Source organism: Lissotriton helveticus, chromosome 9 (assembly GCF_964261635.1).
Source record: "Lissotriton helveticus chromosome 9, aLisHel1.1, whole genome shotgun sequence".
NCBI classification, from domain to species: domain Eukaryota; kingdom Metazoa; phylum Chordata; class Amphibia; order Caudata; family Salamandridae; genus Lissotriton; species Lissotriton helveticus.
Window position 1 is genome coordinate 399,357,811 of NC_136070.1, and position 20,482 is coordinate 399,378,292.

At 42.9% G+C, this 20,482-nt stretch overlaps 1 protein-coding gene across 1 annotated transcript in view; it reads left to right on the top strand.

Moving 5' to 3' along the window:
- LOC144781362 (cholesterol 24-hydroxylase-like) overlaps positions 1 to 20,482 on the top strand; it is a 272,481-nt gene that overhangs the window by 55,056 nt on the left and 196,943 nt on the right. The window contains exon 4 of the mRNA XM_078660153.1: positions 1,847 to 1,917. Within this exon, the coding sequence (XP_078516279.1) occupies positions 1,847 to 1,917 (71 nt within the window). The remainder of the gene's footprint in view (positions 1 to 1,846; positions 1,918 to 20,482) is intronic.

The following is a 20,482-nucleotide window of genomic DNA, read 5'->3' on the forward strand; positions in this document are numbered from 1 at the left end:
GTCTTGATTAAAGGAAACCGCTGGTGCATGAGCCAGTATAGTTGTCATGGCCGGGACCTCTGGAAAACTGATGCCTCAGTCACCAGCCAGAAAGGCATTTGTTTGAATTCGTATGCTCCTAAAGGTTTTTATAAATGCTGTGAAGTCTACAGATTCTGCATGATGATGAAACTGGTTGTATGCCGATGTGAGATCGCTCGTGGAGAAGTACTTGCCACCATTTTTCCTTGTAAGGTGCGCGCACATGCGTATCTTCGACACTCCCAGCGTGCACTGACTTCTTTAAAGCTCGCGCACACAGCAATTTCCCGAGAGACAAATATTCACGTTAATCGCAGCGCCCTGTAGAAGCATGACAGGCGCTGCGATCAACATGAATACTTTTTAAAAAAGCAGACAATCTGCACTGCAGCCGCGTTCTACTAAGAAAAGGCAGCGCCCGTCGTGCTTTTAGGCTTGCTGCATGCCTTTTCAGTTTGTGTGCCTTTTGGAACTTTTCATGTTAAATGCAGCCCCGTGCATTAGCATGTCGGGCGCTGGAATTAACATGAATACTCTCAAAAAGGCACAAAATCTGCTGCGCTCTATTAGCAAAAGGAATGTAGAAGCCTAAAAGCACAAAGTGTCCTTTCAGAATCACTAATATGTATTAGTGATTGTGAAAGCACGCATCATGCTTCCTGACTTGCTGCATGCCTTTTGTTGATAGAGCGCTGCAGATTGTTTGCCTTTTTGAAAATGTTCATGTTAATTGCAGCACCTTGTATAGGCATGACGGGCCATGCAATTAACATGAATACTTTTGAAAATGCACAGAATCTGCTGCGCTCTCTTAACAAAAGCATAGCTGCCAAGGTTTCAGATTGCTATGTGTGACATTTTCTTAATTTCATTGTAATTATGAGTGGCATTTCAATGACTATGAGTGACACTTTCTTGTGAGCAAAATCAAGGTATGAGGTAGTCGGACAACTGCATAGTTGTGGAAGATCTTTTTCCACTTGCTCCACCTCAATGGAGGTTCTCCTGGGCATGATAAAAAGAAAGTAGGGAGTGTGACACTGCCTGTTAGCTCTTTACACCTTTAGACTAGGTGATGTCACTATTCCTTGACTCCTCCAGGAAACCTCGCAGATGGCGATTTGCGGAAAAGCTATTCTACACTTGGCAAACAGTGTGCCAATCACACAATCACAGATGAGGTATGCAGTTGATGAGCCAGAGAATGAAGGCTGAAGATATGAGCTTAAAAAATGCCAAATTTACAGTGTGCGGTTCACTGAGGAGGCACGAAACAGAGACTGCTTTGAAACTGCCCTTATTTCTTTTTCCTTTTTAGCTTGTGTAAAAGCTTTTTTTTTTTTTTTTCCAAAATTGCAGTGTGCGGATCATTGCAAGGTTACCACTAGAGACCACAGAAAAATGTGGGCTTAAGGGCCAAGTTCACTATGTGCATATCACTGAAGAGGCACCAGCAGAGACGGTATTGTAATTGGATGATTCAGCGTTATTAATATAGTATACATGCTGGTATGCAGAGCATAATACTTTATTCCCACTGTTGTTTGTGGAGATGGGTCACGACTCATGAGAGGAGAATCCCTAAGTGGATCATGATCCATGTTCCCTCCCTTAACAATGGTGATTGATAAATGGCTTGTTCCTCTCAAAAGTGTGTGCGTGTTTGTTTGTATGTGTTTGTGTGTTTGTTGCCTTTGTGAATTTGTTTGTCTGTGTTCGTATGTGTCTAAGACTATTCCCTTCACCACAATAAAAAAAAAAACAGATATAAAAGATGAAAATCGCCTTACTATAATAAGGTTTTAAATGTGTTTTGTCATTCCAGGAGTTTCTGATGTCAACCAAGTACAAAAAAGATAAATTCTATGAGAAAATATTTTCGATTTTTGGTGTAAGGTAGGTATCGTGATACTAATGAGTTCCCAAAAATGTATGAGATTAAACTGAATTGCATTGTTAGGTTTTAAACCATGCAACCTAACTTTAGCTCAAACAGTGTATTTCCCTAACGTATTTGCAACTGAATAGCAAGAATCTGTTTATTTCATGGTCTTTTTTGCAGCCTATATGCTAAGTATCACACTAAAAACTTGAAATCATACTTTTTATCTTAATGTGTTCTCAAGATAATTAAAGCAGCTTTTTTGGGGCAAAAGCTAAAATAATTCCTCAGCAGAAGTTCAAAAGAAAATGGGACCGATGTCTAGGTATACCCATCGCACTTAGGGTGTCTGCTGCAACAAACAACAAGGTGATGGAAAGGATGCTTGCATTAACCTCGGCCACTGCTGATTGCGCATGCCACATTCCTGTCCATTGTTTTTCACCCACTAAGCCACTCCAGACAGAGAGAGATTTGCATATAGCAGGTATACCTAGATGTAGGCCCCATCGTCGCTGTGTCATAGGGCTCTGGCTGCACCCTACTGACAAGACCCAAATTAGTCAAGACCAGACTGGGGTTATTTGTGTTTACATTCGGAGGAGACCTGCCCTGAGAGTTTGGGATGGACTGGTAACAAAATGTGCTTATTTGTCGCACTGCTTGACAATCACTTGTGAAGGTGTCTCAACAAGCACTGGCCTTCCTTTATCACTGTGGGGGTATATATGTCACCTCTTAAGTTCTTGTAGAAAGATTGTGTAAACTACATTCCATTCCTTAGGACCAGAATTTGAAAATGTTTTCTTACATACCATTGCATGCATACATTCTCAACCTGCTGTTGATCTTCAATGAAACTTTTACTTACTTCTATCCTTTATTTTTTTACTGAACCTCTGCTTCCCTTCTACCTTCTTCCTGCCTCTTCTGTATATAAATTACTTTAAATCTCATGTACGTCTGTTTTAAGCACTTTTGGAAACCATAATGATATCTATTAAGTCCTGCAAAGCAATTGCTTCTCACATTGCCACCTCTAAGGATCACACCTTTGTCAAGAATGTACCACAAAGAACTGGAGTGAAGGTATTGGATGAGCATGCAAAACTCCAATACTAATAATACCTATAAAAGCACAGAAAAAAGCAGATAAGGCTACTAGCCCACTGCCCTTCAGCCCACCCCCACCAACTGTGGCACCACGGGCACATTCCCCATCACCTTCAGCGGACAAACATATTCTTCACAAGGTTCCATCCACTCTTTTGAGGAACACACAACTCTCCATTCCACCTCAAGATGACCTATAGGACACATAGGATACAGACACACCTGCAAACATAGACCCAGATCAGTATCCAGCAAAGTGATCCCCTTCAGACGATATCACTACTTACCATGACATTCTGGGTAGGGCGGCCCATTATCACAAGGTTCAGATCCATATCAAACCACTGGAGAATGACTTTATTTGAGAGCAATTTCTCCAACCAATGCTCGGCACAATACCTTTCGATGCTTAAAGACATGCTGTGACATACACCAGATTGTTTACAAAGACCTGGTCAAGGCACGAGTCATCACACCAATGTTTGATAATAAATACAAAATTGTCTCCTACCGATCCAATATGCATAAAGTGTTACCTACTACCTGACTCTTTAGTGGTCACAAGCATCTGGTTAAGTGCCTCAGCCAGATGAAGGAAGTAGAAAACTAGAAGCTGCGGGTAAGAGAGTGGCTGCCCAATCTGCCAACCACTGGAGAATTGACACCTCCTTTGGTCTCCTTTCCTGTTGTGACTGGGCTCTCTGGGATGAAATGGTGGGGCTACTCCAGCATCTCCCAGAAGAATACAAAAAGCTGACATATGAGTTTGCCTCAGAGGGCAAACTAATTGGGAATACCTCTATTCACTGCATTCTCAATGCTACCGACAACCCTGAAATAGACATTAACTCAAGTGCTCTCATTAGATGCTGACTAGGTGTCTCATGTTTGAAACCTGAAGTACAACAAAACATCCTTCCACTGCCTTTAGATGGAGAACACCTCTTTGGCCCTCAAGTAAATACTCTACTCGAAAACGTGAAAAAAGATAAAACGGCCAAAGCTCTCTGGGTGCTGCAGACACCTGCGCAGCAAGGTTCCTTTCATTACTCCCCCTATTGTGGAGGAGCAAAACTACATCTACACACCTCCACCGCCTATCTGCATCCCCAGTCACAAACGCATTGCCTAGGGGATACTGTAAAGGCTTCTACAAAGGCAACAAATCTAGAGGCAGAGGTAAAGGCTGTTTCTCTAAACTATCCGCTATCACTACAAAACCTTGACTCGCCAACCATCCCCCCCAAATACACAACACCAGTAGTGGTCGATTATGAGGGTTTCTTCCCACCTGCAGGAACACCACCTCTGACCAGTGGTTATTGCATATTATCTAACATGGTTATTGTCTAAGGCTCACTTCCACTCCTCCCCACATTTCACCTTGCAACCACAAACCTTCACCACACATGTACAGCTATTCAAGGAAGAAGTGTAGGCATTTGTTACTAAAGGGGCTATAGAACAAGTACAGTTACACCTTGATGCTATGGTCCCCACTAAATGGAAGTTGGCCAAAGTTATCCCTTTACTAAAAAAGGCCCACGCCAATCCCTCTAATCCGGCTAACAACAGGCCGATCTCCCTGCTTACAGCCTTTTCGAAGCTACTGGAAAAACATGTGAACCAGCAGCTATCATTCTTTTTGGAAAAGAATGGCCTGCTCCACCCCAGCCAGCCGGGGTTTCACCCTAACCACAGTAAGGTAAGAGCTCTTTTAGAAGTGGTGGACTCTATCCGGCTGAGTCAGGAGGCAGGCGAGAATGCACTGCTGATATTGTTAGATCTCTCAGCCGCATTCGATATGGTGTCACATTAGATGCTGCTGACCCAGCTTCATGCGATTGGCATCAGGGGTTTGGCTTTGAAATGGCTGGTATCTTTTCTAGAGGGCAGGGGGCAGGAGGTCTGGTGCAACCCTTTTTCAGCTTCCTCGCGCTCATTGAAGGTGGGGGTCCCACAGGGTTCGGCTATGAGTCTGACCCTGTTCTACATCTACCTCACTCAATTCAATTCAATTGATCTTTATTTCGGCACTACTTGGCCATAAAAGATTTACACAACATATACATTTCATTAATAAAATACATATTAAATCCCCTAATTAGAACAATTGATTGTTATTGCCAATAAAATCAATATGAATTTAAAAAGAAGACAGATGTGAAAAATGGTTACATGCCTAGCTTTTAAGCAGCAGGACGCGGAGCTGAGAAATTTACAATATAAATACACACATTTAAACCACTAAACAGATAAAACCGAGTGAACAAGTGGTTAGTGATTTTGACCTTATAGCTTTAGGCCTTTTTTCCTGCGCACAATATAGATGGAATGCAAAAAACGACTGACACTAAATACAATTACTTGGGTTGTATCAGATTTGATCGTTCTCAGTGCCATCATGCATGACCTCATTCCCAACAGGTTACATAGAGGTTTAATCCACTTCCTTCTGGCCAACACATAGGCTGGACAGAAGAATAGGATGTGCTGGTCATCCTCCTTGTGATTACCCTCACACATGGTACATATTTCGCTAGTCGTGTCTTCCTCAACAACATTACCCCTTCTAGACCAGCGAGCCAAGGTTGTATTGGTCAATAGGTTCCCATATCTAAATTTAAAAAAAAGGGTTTTAGCTAGCGGGGGCTCAACTTCATCTAAAAAATTCTCAAAGAATGGTTCATCCTTGAACCTTAAGAAGTTATTTACTAGTGTCCCACCACTATTTCCATTGGTCATTTGGTTATTAGTAAAATCCCAAAAGGCCACTTTCACCATTTTTTTAAAAATTATATGGCAACCTTTCTGGATTCTCCCAAAATTGTGATAAGCCTATTTTAGTTAACCACAACCTGACATGTTTTAGCGAAACATTGGAATTCGATCCGTCCATGCCCATTACCTCTTTTATCCCATTTTTGTAATCAAGCAGTTCTGGTGTTTGCCAAAGTCTTACCCAGAACATTAACGGTCGAATGATGGTATAGTGGTCAGTTCTTTTGACATTTAAGTCCAACTGAAGTGGTACTAGGGGGTGCCTTTTGGAACCCTTACAAGACTTCTCATAAAATTTGTTATCGGAAGTCATAAACAAGTCCTTTGACATTGGCCCCCAGATCTCAGCACCATAAAGAGCAGCGGATTGCACTTTAAATTTGAACAGTTCAAGTGCTGGTGACACAGCTTTACTAATACTTGCACCCTGCTTCTTCAGAATGGGTATGGTATTCTGGGTGAATATTAACTTACTTTTCTCAATTTGGGGTCTCCATGTAAAATTGGAGTCGAGTGTGACCCCCAAATAGGAAAAGTGTTGGACAGATTCTACTCTTTGGCCATTTAATGATAGGTGACCTTTATCCGGTTTGACGGGGGTTAGGGCCATGCATTTGGTTTTTTTTGCATTAATATCCAAACCTTTCTTGTTGCAATACTCGCTAAATGAATTTAGTAGTGCCTGTAAACCTTTCTTAGTTTGGGAAATTAGAATGGTGTCATCCGCGAATAATAGCGCGGGTACCCTTTCCCCATTTAGTTCTGGCGAGTCGTTTTTGCAACCCTCCAAGTGAGCAGGAATATCATTCACAAAGATGGAAAATAAAGTGGGGGCCAAAACGCAGCCTTGGCGGACCCCACGCTCAATGGGTATGTTCTGGGTCAGTTCCCCATTTGGGCCCCATCTTACTTTGGCGAAGTTCTTCGCGTGTAACCCAATTATCTGAACCAACAGACAGTTGGGTAGCCCTGCCTTATGAAGTGACCTCCATAAAAGATCTCGTGGCACTAGATCGAAAGCTGCCCTGAGGTCGACAAAGGCGACATATAAATGTTCCTTTTTAATCTGAACATATTTCCAATAAAGGCAGCAAAATCTGAAAACTTGGTCAATGGTGCTTACTTTGTTCCTAAACCCAGCTTGGAACTTTGTGAGGACAGAGTTATCTTCCAACCACAGGTTAACACGAATTAAAATATGCCTAGAATAGATTTTCTGGAGAATATCCATTAGGCTTATTGGTCGGTAATTAGAGGGTTCCGACCGATCACCCTTTTTAAAAATTAATCTCAGCTCCCCTCCAGCTTTCAGGGAAATCTACACTACAAGACAGCGTGTTACACAAATGATTAATACAAGGTGCCCAGACCTTTAAATCATGCTTGTAGAGGTCCCGAGGGATTTTGTCTAAGCCAGGTGCTTTGCCATTTTTCACAGAATTGATAGCTGCCTTAGTTTCCTCTAAAGTAAAGTCCATACTAACGCCGGAAGGTATAGACCATAAAACCTCCTCACTGGTTACATTAGTAGTATCATCATATTTTTTGTAGATAGTAGTAAAATGGTTAACCCACGTCACTTCATCAAGGTAAACATCTTTGACAATTCTGCCTTCATGGTTCCCATTAGCAACTAGCCTCCAGTAGCCTATATTGTCCTTGGCCTTTACGGCTACCAGCAAGTCCGCCCAATTTTTCTCCTCCCAAGCTTTCCTTGAAGCGACCTGCACCTCTTTGTATACTTTCCTTGCCAACCTGACGTGGTCCGAGGATTTGGTATTAATCGCCAATAGGAGACTTGCTTTGTGCTGTCTACATGTTTTATCATACCAAGTTTTACCATGGGACAGATTTTGCGATTTCTGGTGGCTCTTTTTTGGTAATTTTGTGACTAGGAGTTTTAAGGTATTAAAGAGCTCATTGTGAAGAGCAATAAAGCGACCAGGGTTAGCTGCCTTAGATGGTGAACTTATAAAGGTCGACAATGAGCTTGCAAGTTGTAGATACATTTCTGCAAGAATATCACCATGTTCCAATATGTGGGACCACTTTAAAGCCCGTCTATTGTTACTAACGAGAATCTCATCACATTGGCCGCTATATGAATCCGTTATCTTTACACTCCCAGACCCTATTACCAAACATGCTTCTAGCTGTAATTCCAAGGGACAATGGTCACTCTCTATCCTGTCCTTCACCTCTAGGTCAATCATATGTTGCCAGATGGCCAATGAAACAATTACAAAGTCTAAATTGCTTTTGCAACTGTTTCTATGAAATGTTGGACCTCTCTCCTTTAGCTGAGGTGGCTGAATCATGGATGGCCAAATTTGTGTTCTAAGCAGACGACCAACAGTTGTTGTTTACATGGAAGGCTAACAAGCCTTGCCCGGGTTTGCTAATCAGTTCCTGCCTTGCAGCTGTTTTCGGTTGGCTGGCATCTAACCAGCTGAAATGTAATGCTGCTAAAACAGAATTACTCTTCTTTAGTAAAGCGGCGGAGACCCCTCTACATGTTATCTGGACAGCGGACACTCCTGCCCCCTCAGCGAACTGCCTGGTGGTTTAAAAATCTGTGGTTTAAATTGTACAACCAGCTGCTTTTTCAAGCTCATGTGTGATGCAGTTGTTGACACCGGTTTTTCTGTGTTGCGTCTTCTACGGAAATTTCTGTTCTTTCTATCCAAAGCTGCCAGACAACAGGTGATCGAAGCACTGATTATATCAAAGCTGGATTATGGGAACGGACTCTATCTTGCTATGCCTGGCTTCTTACTGGACTGGACAGGCTTCAACTTGTCCAGAATGCAGCAGCTCAGACCATTTTTGAGCTCCCTCAAACCTCGCATGTGTCACACCTTCTTAGGAGCCTGCACTGGCTCACTGTAAGGAAAAGAATACTGTTTAAAACTCTGCTTGTCATACAGAAAACACTTTACGGGGAAGGACCAAGTTACCTTAAATGTAGGATTTCCTTCTACTCTCCCCGGAGAAATCTTCGCTCCACTGGTCTGTTGTTGGCCAATGTTAATGTTATGTTAATTGAATTTATAAGAAGCACGCGATTACCCTTGGGTGTCCTGGCGCTGAGCTCTGCCTAAACGTTGGTTGAAGCGATTTATGAGAAAACAGCCAGGTCTTCAAACACCTTCTAAAGGAGAGGAGATTAGGGGCATTCCTAGGTGGAACGGCAACTCGTTCCACGTCTTGGATGTGCAGGTAATAAGTCTCCTTCCTCACCAGCTAGTTTTTTTGAAGGTGGGTATTTGGACTTATTTTGCTCCCAAGGATCGTAGGGTCCTAATGGGGGTGTACCATTTGAACCTTTGCCTCAGATGGTCGGGTCCAGTACCATTAAAGGCCCTAAATGCTATACAAAGGGCCATTAAAGCGAACCCTTTCTTTCATCGGGAGCCCGTGTAACCGAATTAATTCTCTTCTGACCGAAACAAATTTGGGTATGCCAGCCAATAGTCTGTCAGCTGTGGTTTGGACTGTTTGAAACCTATTAAGAAGTTGTTTTGGGGCATTCAGCTAGATGCTATTGCAGTAGTCCAGGAGTGCCATGACAAGGACTGTGACTACCGTCCTAAAGTTAACGTCCGAGAGATAGGGTTTTATTTTCCTTAAATTCGCAAAATCAGGAGGATACAACTGAGCTAATGTGGTCACAGAAAGTCAGTCTATCGTCCACTATTACTCCTAATTTTTTCACTTTAAGAGCAGGGGTAGGATGGTTTCCCATATCTGTTGCCCACCAGTCTGGGGTCCACACATAAGGGTTGTTTCCAAATACAATCTCCTCGGTTTTGTTAGAATTCAGTTTTAGGCAATTCGTCAACATCCAACTTGCAATGGCCTTTACGCAGTCATGAAAGCGAACGCCTGTTTCTTTTACCTGACCGTCAATGAAGGATAGCCCAATTTGAGTGCTGTCAGCGTAAGAAGTCAGCTTAAAACCAAACGATCTAATCAGGGCTGCCCCTGAGGCACCCCGCAAGGAAGGCTGAAAGGCTGAGATTTGTTGTTATCCAAGTCGACCGTTTGTGTTCTATCCGATAAGGAGTGAAGGAGTTTCCAAGCAACCCCTCGTACCCCCACCCCAACAACCAGTCCATCAAAACTTTGTGATGGACCGTGTTGAAGGCTGCTGAAAGATCTAACATTATAAGTACAGCCTTCCCACCACAGTCCAGAGCCTCCCTTACCTCATCACAGGATTTGATTAATGCGGATTCCGTACTATGATCAGCTCTGAAACCATATTGGGTGGGATTGAGTACATTATTGCAATGAAGATAGCTACTGAGATGAGCATTCATGGCCTTTTCAATGATTTTTGTGGGCAAGGGAAGTCACGAAATTGGCCGATAGTTACCAGGGTCTGTAGGATGTAAGGTAGTTTTTTTTTAGAAGCGGCAGAATTGGAGCCTTCTTCCAATCTTTTGGGAAAATCCCAGAGGTGAAAATGTTGTTAATCAAAGTGTTCAACACCGAACAGATGACTTCCGTAATGGATTTAAGTATCGGGACTGGGCAGGAGTCTGTAGGGGAGCCTGAGCAAGCAGAGGACAGAAGTTTGGCAGTTTCTTCTAGCCCGAAAGGGATAAAATGATCAAAAACTGATCCAGAATTCAGATCGGCCTGGATAAGCTCACAGGGTGAAGATCAGACCCTTTCAACTCTGGAGTAAATGTGGAGAATATAGCCTCCACCTTTTTTTTGGGAAAAAGGTGGCCAAAGTTTCACATAGTTCAGGACTACTGACATTTTTAATGATGTGTGGAGAGGTTAACCTTTTCACAGTTTTAAAATCTTCTTTAGGGTTGGACTTTGCTTGGAGGATTTCATTTGAAAAGAAATTATTTTTTGTTTCCAACAGTAGGTCTTCATATTGATTAAGACTAAAATTATAATTCACTTTATCGTCACTACCATACCCTCTCCTCCATGCCCACTCAAGTTTTTTACAGGCCAGGTTCTGAAGTTTAAGTTGGTCTGAGTACCAAGGGGCCGAGGGATTGGCTCTCTTAGGAGTCCACTTTTTTATTGGAACCAATTTTTTGCACTCTTTGTCTAGCCAGTCTGTATAAGCGTTGGTAGCTTTAACGATATCGCGAAGAGGAGGAAGTATAGTGTTCTTAAGTTCCTCCTCAAGTTGTAGCCTATCTAAGTCTTTCCATACCCTTTTTTCCACCAACTTAGGTGGAGCATCCTTGGTTTCGGGTCTAATGGTTCTTTCAGCCCGAATATGATGGCACTGACCAAGCCAGGGGAAAAACCTCTACACCGGATACATCAGAGTTGTTAGAGTACATCCCATCTAAAGTGAGTCCTTTTAATGTGCGTGGGACCAACTACCAGCTGTTTTGTTCCCCCGCTTCCATTATTTTGTTCAGACTGATGGTGTCAAGGTCATTGGGGTCCTCGAGATAAAAACTGAAATCACCAAGTACCGTAAGGGAATCTAAGCACAAACCTTCCTCAAGTAGAGTACCTATCGTTTCCAGAAACCCAGTTCACGGGCCCGGAGGACGATAGAGGAGTATCCCTTTGAAGATACTGTGATGCACAGAGTTGAGATTAATGGAAAGAGCTTCACAGAAAGAGTTTGATGCCGGACGGAAAACTTGTTTTAATGAATTGTGATAAATAACCATTACGCCCCCCCCCCTTTCATCAAAGGTCTATCCAAGGAGAAACAGGAAAGACCTGGGGAGTGGCCTTTGCTAGGTCTGGCCTGGAAGCTTGATCTGTCCAAGATTCCATGATAAAAGCTATTTTGATGTTATGTTCTTCTAAAAGGAGTGCACATTCTAAACTATGTTTAACTAAGGACCTTGTATTAAAAAGCACGCACTTGATAATAGGTCTGGCATCATTACCTGGGCCGACGTGGAGTTTATCATGCGAACCGTGTGCAGGTTGATCAAGGAAGATAGGCAGTTGCAAGCCACATTTCCTGCATACTCCAGGTGTACCTTTGACTCCCACCTTGCAGGCGAGCCTAGGGCAGTTGACTGTGCCCCCTTCCAGCCAGGGCTCTAAAAGCTCCTTTTTTGAATATTTCTTGGTATCTAGAGTCACACGGAGAGGGGGACTGGCCCTGAGCCCGGTCCGAGCGCGGACAGGCTTGTCTTAGGCGCGCCAGCAGTGCGCCCGCTCCGCGTCTGCGTCAGCATGCCTCTTAAATAGGCTACCCTGAGAGAACATAATATGGCCGCCCCTAAAGGAAATGCTGAGTGCAAATGAGCAAAAATTCCCCCCGTTTCAACAATACACCTATACACAATAAAACAAATGTTTAAAAGTATCCTTAGTGCAAAGTTAGCGGGAAATATTAAAAGCATCTACTAAGTCTGAAAACTGGTCGGGCATTAAACGCAGCTCCGACACCGGTTAGGCAGCACAGCACAGCGCGTCCGCGTCAGCATGCCTCTTAAATAGGCAGTGTGGAACGACTGGACCGCTACCCTGAGAGAACCTAATATGGCCGCCCCTAAAGGAAATTCCGAGTGCAAATGAGCAAAAATTCCCCTGTGTCAACAATACACAATAAAACAACAGTATAAAAGTATCCTTAGTGCAAAGTTAGCGGGAAATATTAGAACGTCTACTAAGAATGTCCCCCATTTTAAAATGTCCAGGTTAGGAGGTAAATCTCTCTCCTTCCTGGGACCTTCCACTGGAACAAAATGCCTCTTCATCTGAGATGCATTGAATCCACTCCCCTGTTTCGGAAAAAAACTGAAAAACATGGCTGTTTTCCTGCTCCTAAGTTTCCTTCTCCCATGTTGCTTCCATTCAGCTAGCGCCAGAACACTCTTTGGAGTAACAGTGCGCTCTACAAATATCCATAGACATCAGCACGGCACAAGAGTCTATTCCATCTACTTCCTCATTCCCAAGAAGGATAGGTCTCTCTGACCCATCTTGGATCTCAGACCCTTGAAACTATACATCCTCTCAGAGAATTTTCATCTGGGCACTCTTCAAGATGTCATCCAATTATTAGAGCAAGGTGACCTCATGACCACACAAGACTTGAAGGATGCCTACTTTCACATTCCAATTCATCCGGCACATCACCATTATCTCATGTTTGTAGTCCAAGCTCAGCATAACCGATTCAAAGTGCTTCCATTTGGGGGGCACAACTGCCCCCAGAGGTTTCACCAAATGTCTTTCAGTAGTGGCTGCTCACCTACGCAGACAAAACATACATGTCTTTCCATATCTAGATGACTGGCACCCTGTGTATTCTTTACTTAGAGCCACTTACCGAAGTTTTTCGCACCGCCAACATCTCTTACCATATGTACGCGGACGATACCAAAATATACATCAATATCTCTTCGCTCGAGGAGATCCTCTCTCTGAATGAGACCCTGAAACTGACTGTCCAGTGGCTAGCCGCTAACCAACTCAAACTCAATGCAAAGAAAACTGAATTTCTCCTAATCTCCCCTTCAAAAGCCGACCCGGAGATTCAGAAGTGGATCAAGGCCTTCACCGCCCTAAACTGCCCGCCAACCATTGTGGACTCTGCCAAATTCCTGGGCATAATCCTTGACTGTAACCTGAATATGCAAGACCACATCAACTCGATGGCCAAAGCAGCCAGATTCCACCTGAGTTACCTATGGAAGCTGAAACCTTTAGTCGATGCTCCTGACCTAAAAATGGCAGTTCAAGCTCTAATCGTCTCTAGATTGGAATATGGGTGTTCCACCCTTACCGGTCTACCCAAGAGCTCCTTAGCACCTCTAAAAGCCTGCCTCAACGCAGCCGCCAGACTACTCACTGGCACCAGAAAATTCGACCACATCTCTCCACACATGAAAGCGTTGTATTGGCTCCCACTAGAAGCCAGAATCCAGTTGAAACTGGCATGCATAACACACAAGGCCTTATACTCAAACTCCCCTACCTATCTGGCACAGAAACTAGTGGTATCTGGAGGAAGCAGAAACTCCCGGTCCGCCAGAAACCTCTTACTCCAACCTGCCTTTTTTCAGAAATAAAGAACCTACAATAGGGCGTTCACTGGGGCCGCACCAAGAATTTGGAACTCTTTCCAACCCGACATCAGAAAAATCCCTCTCTCGCACGCTTCAAGAAGGAGGCCAAAACCTTCCTCATGGGTAAATTCCTCGTTTAATCCCTGCCATCACCCACCACATTTTGGCTGTCGCATCTAAGCCGATCAATCCCAAAAGAAGCTAAGAATATTGCCTCCTCCCCTGATTATCAATTATCCCGCAAAGAATTTAAGGGCCGCTGTTTTTACTGTTTCTAACTATGATAGTAACGATCTACATGTGGGAGTAAGGGTAAGATGTGTTATTATTTCTCTGCATTATGTTGGTTTGTAGACTTTGTATACCATGTAAAGCGCTCTGATACCCTCACGGGTCAAGTTTGTGCTCTATAAAACACTAAAATAAAAAATAAAATAATAAATAAATGAAAGTGGGACTCGTCAAAAGTCCTTACAACACACCCAAGCCACCATAAATCTACTTCATCAACTAGGTGTCACTATCAACCCACTCAAGTCTCACCTCCAACTCCTTCAAATACAAACATACCTGGGAGCCTTCCTCCGCTCACAAAAGGGGCTAGCTTACCCCAGTACAGCCAGGATTCAATCAATCCAGGTGCTCATTCCTCAGTTCCAGCCTCATCAGCAACTAACAAAAACACAATTGTGTGCCTTCTAGGGATTAAGTCTTCTTGCATCGCCATTGTACCTCATGCCAGACGAAACATGCAACCATTGCAAGAGTGCCTAGTACAACAATGGTCTCAAGTGGACGGTCAATCGGAAGATCTAGTGTTGGTTGGTTGCCAAGCTCGCCACTCTCTGCAGTGGTGCAATACCAACAATTTCCTCAAAGGACTGCCTTTTCTAGACCCAGTTCCACAGAAAACCATAACAATGGACACTATTCTCACAGATTGAGGATCTCATTCTTGGGATCTCACTATCCAATAATGTTGAACACTCACACAGACATATCCATATCAGTCAACCAGAGCTGCTAGCTGTTCATCTAGTACCCATTGCATTCCTTCCTGACTTCATTAGCAAGGTAGTCCTGATTACCACAGAAATCGTGACTTCCATGTTTTATCTCCCAAAACAGGGGGCACCAAATCCACTCCACTCTCAGAAAATGCCAAATGCCCAAACTTTGCCTCCAGGTTCCCACACCCACACCCACACCCACAATCTAAGGTCAACGCACTATGGATGAGTTGGTCTGGGATATTTACTTACACTTTTCCACCTTTCCCGCTGCTTCTATTCGTGGTTCGCAAACCTCCAGAGACATCTCTCACCCTCACCCTCATCCTAGTGTGTCCCACATGGTCACGGCAGCCATGGTTCACCACTCTACTAGAATTTTTAGTAGTTCCCCACCAGATGCTGCTGAACAGACAGGACCTTATGGCACAGAGCCATGGAGAAATCCGAGACCCAGACCCCAGGTCCCTCAACCTTGCAATGTGGTTCCTGAGGTCCTAGCGTTTGGCTATTTAAATCTGCCACACCCATCCATGGACATTCTTAAGAAAGTACACAGGCCCACTACTCAGCCCTGTTACGCTTCAAAATGGAACAGATTTGTTCACTATTGTAATTCCAAACACATTGATCCTTTGGGGCCAAGATTCAAGACCTTAATCAATCTATTGATTTACCAGTTGTTTCCCCTGACCTAATTTTGTTGTGGAAAGGGCTCTATGTTCTCTAGTTGTTGAAGGAGCCCTTATGTGTTACATCGACAGAGCAAAACATTTGAATAACACAACTTTTTGTTGCCTTATCAAATCCGCACAAAGGCAGGGCCATTTTAAAGCAGGTATTGTACCTTGGATAGTTAAATTGTATACAAACCTGCCATACTAAAGCACATATAATTCTGCCTATCTCTGCTAGTACTCAATCCACTCAAATAGAAGCATCAATGGTGTTTTTTAGGCAATATATCTACTGACGTATGTAAGGCAGAGACATGATCTACATCACATACCTTACAAAGCATTACTGTGCAGATGTGTTGACTCCTCAACAAGCTAATGTGTGTCAAGCCATTCTACGTACATTATTTCAGACTAGTGTAATAACCCTAGGTTGTACACTGCTTCTGGAGTAGGACAACTTTACAGTTTTTACAGTATATGCTAAGCATGTGTATCTACAGCCACACATGCCTTCAATGGCTGTTACTTACCCAGTCAGCATCTGTCCTGGCATGAAGTGCTGTGGATTCGGCATGCACCCACCCTCCTCCTTTGCTGGTTACATATAATTACAAACTTTTACAGCATGGACTTCTCAGTATATGACACTCTGTTCCACATTCCATCCTCACCTGCCTTACGGGAAACCAATACAACAATGGAGCTGGTGACCATGCACTTTACCAGCAAGAGAAGGAGCCATCATACCTTGTGACTTGAAAGACTTACATAAAAACAACTTGCACACATCCGAGCCCAACATTAGATGGTGGTATTATGCTAAGCATGTGAATCTACAGTACTGCATGCCAAGAAAAGATGCTTAACAGGTAAGTAACAGTATCCTTTCTTTACTTGAACAATGTATTTTGGGTGATGTACTTTGTGGGGGAAAACAGAGAGGAAGGATCTTGTCTTGAAGCAGGCATAATCGACTTGGGAAAAACACATACTGTTTAAAAGGACATTTATATTCCAATACAAGTTTGTCACAAGTTGTTTGTGTCTGCTCCGAAGGAACTATGATTAAGCTGTAAAGCTGGCAATACATTACTTTATCAAAGTAAGCTGGGTTGGTATGCACTTTCTTTGCTCCAACCTGAGGTGGTGCAGGCTGGCCTGGCTGTGCAGCTGCTGTTCCAGGAATAGATGCTTGCTCGACACTTCTGTTTCAGCACGAGCTAAGCATGCTGGGTGCAAAACCTTCAGATTGCGCCACATTCCAATAATGCCAAAGTTTTTTGTGCCACCGGAAAATTCTTTATGGCACAGCTTGCGCGTTACTTGCTCCACTGAGACTTTTTTTTGCTCCTGGAGCAATATCAATTTTATTTTTATATACCTCCTGGAGCTAAGAAGGTGTCAACCAAGGTTGTCACATATAAGCTGTTCAACAAGCACTTTTCCTGTCACACCAAACAACAAAATCGCTTTGCCACCACTGTAATGTGGCGCCGTATGAAGGCATGCATCCGGCACACTTAGCTCATGCCAAAATACACATAAGTGCAGAGGCGGCATCTACACATAAGTGCAGAGTCGGCATCTACATCATGTTCAGAAAAGGGAGTATGATTGTAACCAGTCCTACATAAACAAGGTGTTGTACTGTCGACTCTGTAGCACTGTTATTTTTGCCACAGAGCTGAGCAGAACAGCATGAGACAAGCTTGTGGAGGGACACAAATGCCCTTCTAGACAGTATTTGTTTCCTTTATTTTTGTGTCCAAATTCAGAGTTCCTGCTTTTCCAGAAGATCTGACTTTTAGTTGTCTCCCCGTAAATACAATAACAACAATAATTATTTAAAACAAATGCAAAAAAAACTATTCTGGTGAAAAGAAAGAGATAATGTTAAGTTGCTTGAGTTGTACACGTCTACATATTGCCATTCTCTATTAGTCTGCACCCTCAGCTTATGTATTCTAATAAAACTTAACTCTAACGGTACTTGTGAATCATTTTTCTACTCACTTGTAATCTTACATTTGAATTCCCATACCTATTTATCTTTTAAATGATGCTTCCATTATTACTTAACGGCATCATGAATTGAAACTTCACCCCCTATTCACTATGAGGGTGAAGTTTACAAAAGTTTCTGTCAACACTGGGCAGCAATTAATCATGCTGTACCATGTTGTGTGAAAGTGAGACAGCTGAAATGAACCATAACCACTAATATATTGCTAAATTAGTCTGTCAGCACTTGTGCACTGTGTGATGCCTAGTAGCAACATAGGAACCTTTGCACCATGGTGCAAGGTAGCCTTTGTTATCAACAGCGTTGTTTTATGTAGAAAAGTAGTCCTTTCTGCACAAAACTATCTTGCATGTAACTGACATCCTTGTGCAGTGGTGCAGATGTTTGGACATTGCTACCACGCAGCACACCGTGCACATCTGCCCTAAATCGCTTCTAAGCAGCACACATTGCATCAATGGTAAAATACAACAAAAATACAATGTATCTACTAAGATATGTCTCATTTCTGCTATGTCCTTGCACATGACACTGTGTGTGCTTCATGGTAAATCGGGAAAACTTCTTCCACAGTGCCAGTGTGCCCACATTACAGCCAACATTTTTTTTTATACAGAAACATCTCTCTTTGTGTAGAAAAAACAGTTGTAACCATATCACCGTCGGTATTGCAGCATGGCACAAAGTTACCTCCGTTGCTGCTAGGCAGCACGCAGTGTGTCAGTGCTCATAAGCCAATGGACTGGGAAAAGGATACCAAACACCTACTAAACAAACTCTCTAAAATTGATTTTGATCCTAACAAAAACGTACTCATGACATTAGATGTGGAAGCTGTGTTTTCGATATACCCTTTAGGAGGAAAGCCTCTGAGTCATTGGGAAGTTACTGACAGAAATGGAATGGACATACAAAACCCTGGTCCATAGGATTATGAACTTAGCTAGACTGGCATTAACAAAAAATGTTTTGATTTTGAGGGAACTATATATTTACATGGGTAGTACCTTTGCGCCAAGCCTGGCATGTTTATACGTCCACCAGTCTGCGTAAGAGAATATATGGGGAAACAACCTTTTTTCCAACGCAAGTGGTGCTATAGCATGGCTATATTGATGAGATCTTTGTGATTTGCCTCTGTAACATGGAAAGTGCCCGCGCGTTCCTCAACTGGTGGTCTCATGTAATCCCTTCTTGAAATTCCATGTGAATATTGATGCCTTTTCTAGACCTAAATATCACAGCTGCAGGTGAAAATTAAGAATGAGTATGTACACAAAACCATGGATGAGAACAACTTGTTGGGGTATGAGAGTGCACATCCCCGTTCTCTTAGAGAAAATTTACTGATGGGCCAGTTCTTTCTTATCAGAAGAAATTGCACAGATTTGAGCGATTTATAAAACAGAAGCCAAACTTTTGACTTCAAGACTTCCAGAACGTAATTATCCAATGAAGATCATTGAAAAGGCTAATATCAGAGCTCAGAATAACAACAGAGAGAGCCTTTTGGAACACACAAGTAAACCTACTGGTTCAACACTTACATGAGTGAGGCAGTGAGCACATACAGCAATGTTCCCAATGAGGTGAAAAATATTGTTACAGAACGCTGGTGTGTGTGGCATCATTCAACTTGAAAAACCTTTGCTCTCTTTCAAGAGAAACACAGGTCTCGGGGACATATTGGTTTATATCAGACCAAGGGTGAATAATCCGGAAGAACTGATCCTTTAGAATCTTTCAAGAGTGACAGAACATTTCCTGTGTGGAAACTGTTCGGTATTCAGATACGCAACTCCAAAAATCATGATTGACCTTGTTTGAGATCTCCCTGGGAACAGAAAAGCCTCACCAACTGTAACTCAAATAATGTGCTGTACCTCATAAGGTGTCTGTGTGACAAAATGTATGTAGGTATGATGTCTCGAAAATTAAGAATCCGGATAGGCGAACACCGCAGTAATGTCTTCTGTCAGTGCATAACCACATATCTGACCACACATTTCATTGATATATACCATTCTGAAAATGAGCTCAAATGGACAGTCGTTGAGAAGGGGCAGATTCTCAGAATCTGCCCTTCTGCGACCGGTATTTATGCATTTGGGATGCATCATCCCAAATGCATACATCGCTATTTGCGATTGCATTTAAGGAATCCCAAATTGAGATTCGTTAAATGCAATGCATGAATGTAAAATAGCTAGCGATTTCGCTGATAGGGGTCGCTATTTACCGTGAAATCAAACTTCATGGTAAATAGCGAAAACTGTTAAAAATGCACTAAAGTGCATCTTTCAAAGTTGTATGTTACACACACACACACACACACGTCCTTGGGACATGTGTGTGTGGAATACCAGTGTCCAGGTCAATTTAAGGGGTGCAACAGGGTGTCCTTTGGACACCCGTCACCCTTGAAATCGCATTCTCAAATTGCGATAGCTAATTGCTAATCGCAAATTGAGAATTCCTCCCCATTCATTCCTATGGGCCTCTTGGTACATAGGAATCAATGAGATGTCATTCCTTATTTGCGAATCACACTCTGCGAGTCGCAGATAAGGAATATTTAGGAATTGCTAATATTTTAGCAAATCCTACATACATCTGATTTTGCGAGTCCCTAAATGCGAATCCTTAAACTTCGCAATTAAGGACTCGCAAAATCGAACGTTGATGCATCTAGCAGCAAATCTGGCGAGTAGCGCTATAACTGCGATATTTATCTTTTCGGCCTCAAACTGCCATATATATATAGCTGTGCAGGACACCATGTTCACAGCTTGCATTCTCTGGCGTGTGGATCCATAGCTTCATGTGCCTCACAGAGCGAAGGGGAAAGCAATGCTGTTGAAAGAAACATGAGAAAACGAAAGGAGCACTTCACTGGCAAACTGCAAAGAGTTGCTAATGTGTTTGACTGTGAATAAAACCAATCTGGCCAC